This window comes from Mus caroli, unplaced genomic scaffold, assembly GCF_978045245.1.
Source record: "Mus caroli unplaced genomic scaffold, Mus_caroli_1 scaffold_5, whole genome shotgun sequence".
In the NCBI taxonomy this organism is placed as follows: Eukaryota; Metazoa; Chordata; class Mammalia; order Rodentia; family Muridae; genus Mus; species Mus caroli.
The window spans coordinates 903,234-916,990 of NW_028227260.1; the positions used below are offsets into that span (position 1 = coordinate 903,234).

General features: G+C 34.5%; 1 protein-coding gene across 1 annotated transcript; it reads left to right on the forward strand.

The window, feature by feature from the left end:
- The first annotated feature begins 2,414 nt into the window (after positions 1 to 2,414).
- LOC110288082 (vomeronasal type-2 receptor 116-like) lies at positions 2,415 to 11,804 on the forward strand. The gene is given in 7 exon segments (XM_085837518.1): positions 2,415 to 2,620; positions 5,259 to 5,541; positions 6,200 to 6,465; positions 6,467 to 6,995; positions 7,825 to 8,049; positions 9,152 to 9,275; positions 10,411 to 11,804. Coding segments are annotated over 7 exon segments (2,541 nt in total). The 3' UTR covers positions 11,319 to 11,804.
- The last annotated feature ends 1,953 nt before the right edge of the window (positions 11,805 to 13,757 follow it).

The following is a 13,757-nucleotide window of genomic DNA, read 5'->3' on the forward strand; positions in this document are numbered from 1 at the left end:
TGGCATGCCAATTATGATGCATTGGGTTAAAAATCCTGAGTGTAAACAAGCTATAACATGTCAGATTTAGTTTCATTAGAATAAGTTGAATTTTGTACAAAAATCATTTAAATTATAATAGACTAAGATAATATTTGTAATGAAGAAACTGAAATTATATTTGTTGGTGCATAGTTGTATAATGGCCATCCCATTGCCTTTCAAATATCTGTGGTTCATGAATAACATCTTTGCTATCACATATATTTTCATCAATGTGGAAGTCCTTCCATCCATGTAGATTGATGAGTGCAGATACTCACAAGTGCTTCAATGCTTTGTATAAATTGTACTTCTGTGCCATATCAAACCTTGTTTCAAGTGATTGAAGAATCACAAATCAGTATCTGATTAATGGGGAAAAAAGGATAAGAATGGTTTAATAATAAATGACATCAGAATTTAATGAATATACAGCAGCAACACTTCTAAGAGAATTCTCTGACATGAAAATAGGATAGAGGCCATCACCTGTTACACATAAAATATCATGGAATCAGATATCTGATTTCAACAAGAAATAAAGGGATAAGCAACTGGAAAGAAGCTATGAATATTATCTGTGAAACAGAAGAAAACTTTGTTTTATAAACTCAAATTGTACTGTAGTGGATAGCTTAAGATTGCAATCCAACAGAAAAACTTAAAGGAAAATAGAAACCAAATATTGCCTTGATAATCAAGAAGGACACGATGATGTGTGCTCTGCCTTCTTGCCTCCAAATCAAGTACATAACATGAGTTTTAGGCAAAAAGAAAAGAAATTTTAAGAAATACTATTTTTGTTTCAAGCAACATGGAGGATGTCTCTGCAGAAAAGCACATGGAGCCTCACCTCTGAATCTGAGCAAACACAAATTCAAGATTATTAAAGACCTGAAAATTTGACCTGTAGTATTGGTTTAATGAGTATGGAATGGATCCCAGTCCATTGCTCATGTGCACCAAATAACTTCCAAAAGACTGCTACAGTCCATAAAGGCATTTCAATAGCAGTCACAGTGTAGTGAAGAGTCTGCCTCCATGCACATTCCCAGTTAATTTGACATGGTATTAGCACCAGGTATATAACAATTATAGAATATGACAACAGAACACTTAATTTACCCAGTCTATAGGTTTGTACTGAAACAAATTTGCACTGAAATAATTGTAATTCATCCAAAGTATGAAACAAATGTTTATTCATAGTAACAAAGATAGTAAAATAAATTCCATTGCAGGATTTTATTATAATCCAGTGACATACCAACCGTTCCAAAAATGAGGTTTAAGACACTTAATTCAGTATGGATATTTTGAACAAAAACATAATGTAGTTTAAAAAATATCAAATCAAATAAATCCTTCATCTTTGTCACTCATTGAAATCTAACCAAATTATATAAATTAGCTTAGCAGCTAACATCTATGTTATTGATATGTAATCTAAATAGAAATATTTCAAAACAAATGCCAAGTAGAAATAAATGAAAAGTGTGAGGTATATGCCAGCATTAGCAATAAAATTTTACCTCTTAAATGATACCTAAATTCTTTCCCTTGAGCAAAAAATATGAAATTATCCTCTAACTTCTTAATGAGGTGTGAACATACATCAATCAAAGAAATATTTCATCAAATGTCATTGACTGCCAGGGACTGATTATCAGGAAAATGTTCAGCATATCAGTGAATGTCTGCACAGGTACTGATATTAGACCAGATGGGTTTTGAATCTTTAAAATTCAGGTACTTTTGGATTTTGCATATTGACGTGTTCTCCAGATGGCAGGAATCACAGGAAGTTTGAGGAGATTTTGTAAACATGAGTGGCATACAATAGTATATGAACAACAGAGAGCATGGTCAACTCCAGGCTCAATGTTGCATGTGAGACTGCCCTTCCCTAAACTAGACAATGTGTTACATAATGTTCCATGATTAAACGCAACATCTGAATGATATGGAACTTTTATGACCTTCTCAACTTCTGTCACAGTGTAGAACTTTTGATGAAATCCATTGTGTTTGTGCATAATGGCTGTTGACACATGGTCAGGTATGAACTATACAGGAGATTGTCCTTGGGATTTACTCTATGCACATGAATGCAGTCATGGCCCCTGAGGGTAGAAAACATGATCTCAAAACATGTTTTCAAAAATATGTTGATGAAAAGTTTTCAGACCTCAGATGTAGAGCCTGAGGCCAGAATTTTCCCTATGTATCTAGGGAGCCTGACATAGGAAGAATGGAAAGGAACTGTGAATATAATAAGTGGATCTCCAGACAGAAGTAGCCTTAATACAGACACATAGGTGTAACTGTCTTTGTGATGTCTTTCTACATCAGAAACGGATTTCACAACAGCTCCATCTTAGATCCTAACAGACATGAAGAAGGTCTGTGCTTTCTCTATTTCATTTTTGTTTCTGAAGTTTTCTCTCATCCTGTGCTGTTTGACTGAACCAAGATGCTTTTGGAGGATAAAGAATAGTGAAGATAATGATGGAGATTTGCAAAGAGAATGTCATTTTTATCTTTGGTTAAATGATGAACCTATTGAAGATAATTTTTACAATTCAGATTTAAATTTTCGGTAAGTTGTTAACTTTATTTCCTTTGTCAATGTCATTAAGTTGAAATATTGAGCTGTATACACAAACTGTGGGTTCTGTTCTCTTCCTCACCATTTAACTTTATGAACCCCGGAAAGAGAATTATTGTATCAATCACTATTTTAGTACCTCGAAATGTGTCGCAGTTTAGTAGAGTTTTAGTGCAATTTTATACTCCAGTTTACAATGCTGGACAATATGAAAGTCTGGATTCTCTCTCTTGAGTGTTTTTGTATAATATATGTTGAAAGATATCTCTTCATCTGCCTTGAATTCACAATTCCCTCCTTTGTCAAGAACTCAATATGAAGAGACTGCATCACTGCCTATATCCAATTATCTGCCAATGCCTCATTATGATCATGCATCTAGATGCCTTCAAAAAAGTGTTACCTAATTCTGGTTTCTGACAGATGAACATGCATCATTTCATTGAAATATTTGTGAATGTTTTCGTCTATTTTACATGGTTAAATATATAACATTACTTATATACTTGTGAATATACATATACTTTGCTTTAAAAAATAGTCTTTAAATGAGTCTCATCCTGCAGTTCTGAATTTGATACTGAATAAGGAAAAAGAATGCTAATCTCATATTCTGTTACCAGAATAATCTTTTTATCCAATTACACAAATGCACAGAAACTGATTAGGCTTATTATCACTATCAGATAAAAGGTCAATATTTATATTAACTACTCAATAAACTTAACGTTATTTAGTAATTAATATTTATTCACAATTCCTTTCCGTTCATCCTGTCATGTGCCCTGGATACATAGGGAAAATTCTGGCCTTAATCTCTACATCTGAGGTCTGAAAAGATAAGTCTAGGAGAATTGTTGTATTCCAGTGGAAACGAATCTGTTCTCAACGTGGCTATTAGGTCTGAGAAACAAAGTGTGAGATGTTATCATTTGTGGCTGCAGATCATGCGGGAAAAGAGTGTTGAAATCATTTACCTTTTAGCTAATCAATGTGCCTGCGACTTCTTTCTTTCATAAACCAAGGTTTCTTGTGCTTTTATGTTTTTGGCTCTCATCCCATCCCCTATTCAATTTTCATGTCTTTGAGAATAAAGGAATACATTTTTCAATTGGTAGCCACAGTGCACTGTACACTCTGATTGTGATGGTTGCTTCACATTATTATCCTTCAGTGTTAGGTGAGTAGGAATTATATTTATGATGTATTCTGCATTTTTCCACACCTATTGGCAAAATTTGTGGAAATTCTCATTGATGACAATTGTTTAAGCAAAAATAAGTTTTAAAATTACAAATATATGAACTTTTATGGATTAGAAAGAAAAACTTAGCGCTGTACTCTTAATTGAAAAATCAAATTTTAGCAAAAGACAATGTTTGGTGTCTTTACTCCTGATAAGAGGCAATAGAGAATGACAGATGAACTGCCAACTGTGCTGGGGCAAAGAAGACCTCTGTGCTTAGACATCACTTAAAGGATCTCAAAGTATTAGGGAGATTGAGGTATTAAAAGAAATGTGATAAAATTTTTACAAGATAGAAATAGTAAGAACACACTAAAAGGTAACATGAACTTGATGTGTACAAGACCCTTCTGGTCATATGGTATATTGTATCATTGTGTATATCTTGAAATGGATAAATAAAACTAAATAAAATGGATATTAAAATGAATTGCCTGATTGGTGATATTAACATTTGAATATATTAAAAGCATGATCTAAAAACGTACAAAACAATTATAAAACATGTTCTAACATATAATTCATAATTTTCTTCCTGTGAATAAAATTATCATTTTCATAATGTTTAAGTTCATAGAGCTTTTGTTATTTGGTAATATGTAAAATATTCTTACTGATAAAATATTTTCTCTACTTGAAACACTGATAGTCTTCTTAAAGTAAGCTGATTATTAGTCAAGAAACACAACTATATAATGTGTTTTGAATACTCTCATACTGTCAGGTGTTATCTAATAAAGACTTTTGAATATATTTCTTAATGATTCACTATATAAAATTTTATGCTCCTTTATTATGCTTAATTCCCAAAGAGTATTATTTTGTACGTTTTGTAATAACCTAGTAGTGAACATTAGACATAGTTTCCTCAGTTATGGATATTATTAAATATGCATTAATGATATTTTTAGAATATAAAAGGATAGGAATAAAAAGGTGAAAAAACAGATATATTACTTGATTCTCAAAGTATTCAATAATATTAAGATGATTGATGAATAAATTGAATTTAAATAAAAATTATAAGGAGAATCTGTTAGGTGTTTCATATGTAGTGGAAGTCATGCTCTTTTATATATATGTGGAATTACATTTCCAAGGTTATTTTATAGCAGTCTCACACAATAGGACTGTAATTTAGTTCAAGGATGGCATTCAGAGATAAAACAATATTTATTTTCATGAATACAAAATGTATCATATCATAGTGCCCAATGTGTATGAATTCTTAAATTGTATTCGGCTCTAAAGATCCCTAATATATCAGGCTTATTTCAAGATATTTAGAAAGAAATTTAGTATATCTCATACTACAAACTTTACTGCATTTGAAATTTTTTTATTTCAAACATCTCCCTTAATCATCACTATGCCTTCTTTTAGAATTGCAGCAAGTGAATATGAGCTTCTTCTGGTAATGTTTTTTGCTACTGATGAGATCAACAGGAATCCTTTTCTTTTACCCAATATGAGTTTGATGTTCACCATCATTGGAGGAAACTGTCAGTATATATTGAGAGAACTGGATCAAGAATATACACAAACATACAGACATATGCATTTTCTTTATGATTTCTGTTATCTAGATGATTCATGTATGATAGTTCTTACAGGACCATCATGGAAAACATCCTTAAAACTGGCAATACATTCTTGGATGCCACTGGTAAGAATTTGTGACAATGAATGGGTTAAGAAAATTAAATTACATTTACAGGTGTCTAGAAGTAAACTTGGACAGAATGCATTTATGAAAGTGCTGCTACACAAACACACACACACACACACACACACTATATATATATATATATATATATATATATATATATATATATATATATATATATATGTATGTATATGTGTATGTATGTATGTATGTATGTATATGTGTATGTATGTATATATATATGTGTGTGTGTGTGTGTGTATATATATACATATATAAGAATTAAATAATCAGTTCATAGATTTACTGTACAGACAGGTAAACTGTGTTCTCAGAATTTTAGACTTGTCAGGAATATTCTAGAATCTAATAGGAATAATACAAGACATTTATAGTACAATCTTACTGTTTTTATCAGGATTTCAGGAAGATGAGTAGCATTACTTGTATATGAGTCCAAACATCTTAATAATTATATTATTCATTTTAAGTTTCATCTTCTAGAATCTAATAGGAATCATACATGACATGTATAGTATAATCTTACTGTTCTTAACAGTTGTTTTGGAAGGTGAGTAGCATTATTGTATATGAGTCCAAATATCCTAATAATCATATTCCTCATTGGAAGTTTCATCCTCTCTTCTACAACCTTTAGGTTTTCTTTGGAACATTTAATTCTAACCTACGCGACCATGACCGGCTGCCCCATGTCCATCAGGTAGCCACCAAGGACACAGTTTTATCACGTGGCATGGTGTCCTTGATGTTTCATTTTAGATGGACTTGGATAGGACTGGTCATCTCAGATGATGATCAGGGTATTCAGTTTCTATCAGATTTAAGAGAAGAGAGCCATAGGCATGGGATCTGTTTAGCTTTTGTTAATATGATCCCAGAAATCATGCAGGTATACATGACAAGGTCATGATAAGCAAATTATGACATCTTCAGCAAAGGTTGTTATCATTTATGGTGAAATGAAATCTACTCTAGAAGTAAGTTTTAGAAGATGGGATAGGTTAGGTGCTCAGAGAATCTGGATCACAACCTCACAATGGGATGTCATCACACATAAAAAAGAATTCACCCTTAATCTCTTCCATGGTTCTATTACTTTTGCACACCAGAGAGTTGAGATTCCTAAATTTAGGAATTTTATGCAAACAATGAACACTATCAAATACCTAAAAGATATTTCTCATACTATACTGGAATGGAATTATTTTAATTGTTCAATCTCTAAGAACAGCAGTAAAATGGATTATATTACATTCAACAACACATTGGAATGGACAGCACTGCACAGCTATGATATGGCCATGAGTGATGAAGGTTACAATCTGTATAATGCTGTTTATGCTGCGGCCCACACCTACCATGAACACATTCTTCAAGAAGTAGAGTCTCAGAAAAAGGCAGAACCTATAAGACATTTCACTGCTTGTCAGCAGGTAAAGTTTCTTACATTTCATTATGCTTAGATATATCAATGTGGTCTTTTAAATGGACCCAGAGGAACAACTGTACATTTGTTAGAGATTATTCTTTAAATTCCCTAATAAACCTTTTACATCAATGAATATCATAGACAAATATAACATTTAATAGGAGGCAATATATTTTTATGAATATCAGTGACTTTTGTGACAAGGTGTCTTACATTTCACTAAATAAGTTCAAAATTTAGAATAGGAGCCAAGAGTTTTATCATAAAAGCCTAAGTGATGACTAGACTGGAATGTTTGGCTGAAGAATAGTTTCTCAGAAATTGGTACATGTGCTGTGCTTATTATTTAGTCATTTACATTAAAAATTTACAGTAACATAAATGACAAAGACTGTACATTTTACTAAGTTTACATTTATTTTATGAGTATACTGTATGTACATGAAAATAATTTCTTTATTTAAACAATTACCAGATATTCAGACTTCCCCTTCAGTCTCTCATATACTGTTTCATTTTTTAAAAAAAGTATTTTTGACAAGAATCTTCATATAGACCTCACATAGACAGACAGACACACACACACTCACACTCATGCACTGTGTTACTTATTTTCTAGTAATCATTTTTTCTAGCACACTTTATCATCTATCATTAATATGAAGTATATAAATTTTCAGTTATCAATGAGGTATACTGTTTTTTTATACACACGTTTATTTCAATACAGCTGCTTTTTTTTTCTGGAGTCATTAAGAAATTAGGGAATTCTCAATTTTGTGTTACCTTTATAGATATGCTTTGTTGATATTGTAAGCATTAATCTCTTCTAGATGTCTTCCTTGATGAAAACCAGGGTATTTACGAACCCTGTTGGAGAACTGGTGAACATGAAGCATAGGGAAAATCAGTGTACAGAGTATGACATTTTCATCATTTGGAATTTTCCACAAGGCCTTGGATTAAAAGTGAAAATAGGAAGCTATTTACCTTGTTTTCCTAAGAGTCAACAACTTCATATATCTGATGATTTGGAATGGGCCATGGGAGGAACATCAGTGGGTATACCATAGTTTTTTTTCAGGATATTTGGACTTTAAAATATGAGACTTCGTGTTTAAGACCAATTGCTAGTTTTGCAAAAGACTATCCAAAGTTACAATAATCAAACTTTGATTATGCACAACTTCAAGTATATCTGGTAATCGATGGATCAATGGCCTCTGAATTCCATGTTCAATAGTACCCAAATAGCCTATTACCTACAATACAGGAATATATATAATGGGTTTATAGTATAATGTATATGTACATATGATTAATGAAAAAATTTAACTATATATTAACGTGGGATTTTTTTTAATTCTGTAGAAACATATTTATAACCTAATTAAGTATATCATGGATTCATTAACATAAACGTTTCTCCATATTGAAGGTTTTCTTTTTTTAATTTATATATGTTGTATTGTTTTTTATTTATTTACATTTAAAATGTTATCTTCCTTCCTGATTTCCCCTCCTCCGTGGAGGATTGCCTTATCTGGCATCAGTGGGAGGGGAATCCCTTGGTCCTTTGAAAGCTTGATGCGCCAGCACAGAGGAATACTAGAGTGATGAGGCAGGAATGGGTGGCTGTGGAGCTCCCTCATAGATGCAGGTGAAAGAGAGAAAGGGATAGTGTGTTCAAGGTTTTCTTTTACATTTATTAGTACTTCATTAATTTCATAAGAGTGTTATATAAAATATTTTGTTCATAGTCATCAAACTACTCTCTCTTGATTTACCCTACATTCTCCCTCCATATATCACAGTATTCTTTTTTGTAATTTATAAATCATGAGAGAAAAACTTGTGCCACCTAAACATTCTTTTTGGATTGATCAGTTTAGGAAGGAAAAATTTTAAATTGCTATAACCTGAATGATACATAAATAATATTACATGATGTAGTAATTTTTGTGTGACACTCAGAGTGTTGCAGGGTAATATGAATAAAATGTGTCTGATATTGTAAATTGATACAGGTTATCAGAGGAATATGTATAGCCAATTCTGTTACTGCTCCATATATCAATCTATGGGTCATTATTCATATGATAAATACATGAAATTCACACACTCACATGCATATTATATAATATTTATGCACTGCCTCAGGTTCCCTCCTCCGTGTGTAATGTAATATGTACTGCTGGATTCAGGAAAATTTATCAAAAAGAAACATCAGAATGCTGCTTTGATTGTGTTCAGTGCCCAGAAAATGAGGTTTCCAATGAAACAGGTACATGCTTGCATACAGAAGAATATTTGCTGAATTTGAATACCTTCTCTATCCAAACTAGAAGTATCAAATGGCCTAGATGCAAACTAAAGACCTAACATCTCCATGACTGAAAACATAATCAGTTAAATAGTGCCAACTTCTTTGGACCCAGCAAAAAACTCCCAATATCTTCTTGAAACAAGGCCTTTCTCTCACAATATGATGGTTACTGCTTTTATATTATATAGAAAGTGTTTAGGAGGACATACCTGTATAACAATGTTTTAAAGAAACATTTTAGATGTAATAATCTACACATATGTTTATTTTTTTTGATTTGTTGCACATAGAAAGTTGACCACCTGATCAGTCCATAATCTTTCCCTCTATCACCCAGCTTACACTGTGAAAAAGACCAGATGTTCAGGGTAACGGTTGTTGTTTAATGAAATATATTTTAAGAGGTTAGATGGACAAAAGATTAAGTATTTCTTCTTAAAGAAATAGAACAAGAGTGAAGATTTCAAAATGCACCAAGAGATGGCTTAGATCTTAGATAAGGAAAGAGGGATAAATGTGAACATCCATAAGCTTCCTGCCATATAGCATGGAATGTGTATTTGGCAAGATAGAGATTGGAAAACAATGAAAGGGACATGCATAGGTCTATGAGGTGTACAGCTACAAGAACGAAAATATTCCTTTATGCAAACAGTATTTGAATGAGGAATTGTATATTCTCGTTCCTATGTGTAGATACAGAAGCAAATACCACAGAGCAAACAAAGTACATGATGCATTTCATCAACTGACACCAGTACCGATGTCTGCACACTACCCTTGTCTGTGAATAGTGAATTTATGTTTACAGGAATTAAATAATCTGAGATTATGCATATAATTATTCATCATATTTTTGTTTTTGGACAATAAGAATATTTTTCTGTTCCACTTTCCATGATGTTTTTTTTTTTTCAATCACAATGCATAGGTCAATACTGGGCAATTTTAAGTTAGTGGTTCTACAGCAAAAAGGAAGGGAATAGATCATCAACACTAAATTATTTATTAATATTTGCTATGAATAACACAAATATAAAATTATTACCTATGTAATTATGATATCTTATAAGGGTTTATGTACATTTACCAGCAGATATGGAACAGTGTGTGAAGTGTCCAGATGATAAGTATGCCAACATAGAGCAAACCTACTGTCTCTCAAGAACTATATCATTTTTGGCTTATGAAGATCCACTGGGGACAACCCTAGGCTGCATGGCAGTGTCTTTCTCCGCCATCACAATTCTAGTCCTCGTCACATTTGTGAAGTACAAGGATACTCCCATTGTGAAGGCCAATAACCGCATTCTCAGCTACATCCTGCTCATCTCTCTAGTCTTCTGCTTTCTCTGCTCCCTGCTCTTCATTGGACTTCCCAATCAGGTTACCTGTATCTTGCAGCAAACCACATTTGGAGTATTTTTCACTGTGGCTGTTTCTGCAGTGTTGGCCAAAACAATAACTGTGGTCATGGCTTTCAAACTCACTACTCCAGGAAGAAGAATGAGAGGGATGTTGATAACAGGGGCTCCTAAGTTGGTCATTCCCATTTGTACCCTAATCCAACTTGTTCTCTGTGGAATCTGGTTGGAAACATCTCCTCCCTTTATTGACAGAGATATACAATCTGAACATGGGAAGATTGTCATTCTTTGCAATAAAGGCTCAGTCATTGCCTTCCACATTGTCCTGGGATACTTGGGCTTCTTGGCTCTGGTGAGCTTCACTTTGGCTTTCTTGGCTAGGAACCTTCCTGACACATTCAATGAAGCCAAGTTCCTAACTTTCAGCATGCTGGTGTTCTGCAGTGTCTGGATCACCTTCCTCCCTGTCTACCACAGCACCAGCGGGAGGTTCATGGTGGTTGTGGAGGTTTTCTCAATCTTGGCTTCTAGTGCAGGGTTGCTAATGTGTATCTTTGTCCCAAAGTGTTATGTTATTTTAATTAAACCAGATTCAAATTTTATACATAAGTACAAAGATAAATTTCGTTATTAAAATATTCATACTATGAAAATGTTAGATGATACTCCACATATTTTTTCTTTGTCTTACCAAAATTAGTACTTAATCTTATAAAAATTTAAATAATATACAAATCTGAACTTGCAAACATGGTCTCATTCATAAGGACACAATTTTGAAGATATTGAGAACCAGGAATCTCAATTGTGGAAACGCTACCATCATCCTGACCTGCAGTTTTGTATGTAAACCATGATCTTAAAAACGATTAATATTAGGTGACCATACTGACTGTGAACACTACCATCTCTAGGCAAGATGTTTTTGGAGTTATAAGATAAAGGTCTGAAGACAACATGGTTGTAACGCCAGTAATCAACATTTTCCCTCATGCTTTCATGGAGTTCCAGCATCCAATTTCAGGCCTTGGCTTCATTCAATATACTGTGACCAAGGTACATAAGTAAATAAACACTTTCCTCACAAGCTTCTTTTGATTGCTATGTGTTTTTTTTTTTTTTTTTTTTTTTGAGCAACGGAATATAAAATATCAACAAAATGGTAAATTGTTTCTGTTGAGATTTAGAATATCATCGATTCCTGATCCAATAGAAGGCACTCATTTGAAAAGAGAAACAAGCATGAATATTAGCAGTATGAAGTACAGAGACAGCACAGAAGAACTGTACTTTGGAATAGCTTTAAAATGTACTGGGCAGATGTTAAGAATGTCAGATAACATTACAAAAAAGAAATATTTTATTAAAGGGACTATGCATATCAAATTGTGCCTACAATATAAGGCTCTTTACATTTATGTGAAAAGACACAATGAGTAGCAATGGGGAGACCTGGGAAGGAAAGTGGACCGGGTGGGGGAAATTGGGGGAAGAGGGGATCAGGGTCTGGTATTGGCTGAGGGAAAAGGACTGAAACCCTGAGGGCCAGCAGAAAGAATGTAAACAGGCAACCTCAGTAGAGAGGAGATTTGGGGAAACCCAGGATGCACCAGAGACCTGGGAGGTGAGAGAATCCCAGGACTCAAAGGAAGGGACCTTATATGAAATACCTGACAGTAAGGAGAGGGACTTTTGAACCCACCTAGCAGGAAGATAAAGTACATGATGGGGTTGCCACCCCACAGACACAATTGTGATCCATATTGTTTCTGTCTTAAAGAAGTATAGGGATAGAAATGGAGATGAGCCTGAGGAAAGGAAGGTCCAGTGGCAGTCCAAAGTGGGGTCCAGCTCAGTGGGAGGGCCCAAGGCCTGACACTATTACTGAGGTTATAGAACACTCACAAAAAGGGGCCTATCATGACTGCCCTCCAAAAGACCCACCAACAGCTGGAAAAGTCAGGTGCACATATTTGCACCCAACCAATGGACAGAAACAGCTGACACCTGTTGTTGAATGAGGGAAGCTGAATGAAGCTGCTGAGAAGGGCCATCCTATATGAGGACCAACAGTCTCAGGTAATCTGCACCCCTGAGTCTCTCAAACACTGCACCTCTTAACAGGCAGTTTACACCCGCTGATATGAGACCCCTAACACACATACACTAGAAGACTTCCAGGTCTGTGTTCATTCAGAGATAATGCACCTAATCCTCAAGGGACTGGAGGGCCCAGGGCATATAGAGGACAGTTGAAGTGGGTGTGGAGGTATCCACATGGAGACGGGGTGAAGGCATGGAATATGGAGCAGTCAGAGGGTGGATGGGGCTGTGGTGAATGGAATATGTAGTGTAAAATATAAATGAAAAATAAAATTAAATTAAAAAGAAATGTAAAGAAATAAATAATATACCCAATGATAAATAAATAAACAAAGGAAGAAAGGAGAGACAGGGAGAGGGAGAAGGAAAGGGAGAGGGGAAGGGGCAGGCAGAGGGGAGACAGAGAGAAAGAGAGAGAGACAGAGAGACAGAGAGACAGAGACAGAGAGAGAGAGAGAGAGAGAGAGAGAGAGAGAGAGAGAGAGAAGACATCCTGAGTTTTGCAATAAAATGGATGGAACTAGAAAATATTATCCAGAGTGAGGTAACTCAGACCCAAAAGGACATGCATGGCATGAACTCAGTAATAAGTTGATGTTAGCCAAAAAAGTACACAGCACCCATGAAACAGTCCATAAAACTCAAAAAGTTTAACAAGATGGAGGTCCCAAGTTAGAATGCCTCCATCCAACTTGGGAAGAAGAAGAAAGAAATCACATGGGAGTGAGGCAGGGATGGAAGGAACTGGTTGGGAAATGGGACAGAGAGATAGAGAGGAGAACATGATAAGGTATTGGGTGGAGGGAAAGGATTGAAGCCCTGAGGGACAGCAGAAAAAATGGAAACAGGCAACCTTGAGAGGTAGGAGGGTGGGAGACCCTGCAAATGGTACCTGAGAGCAGGGAGATGAGAGACTCTCATGACTCAAGGGAGTGACAAGTAAATGCTGTGCAGTAGGTAGAGGGACCTT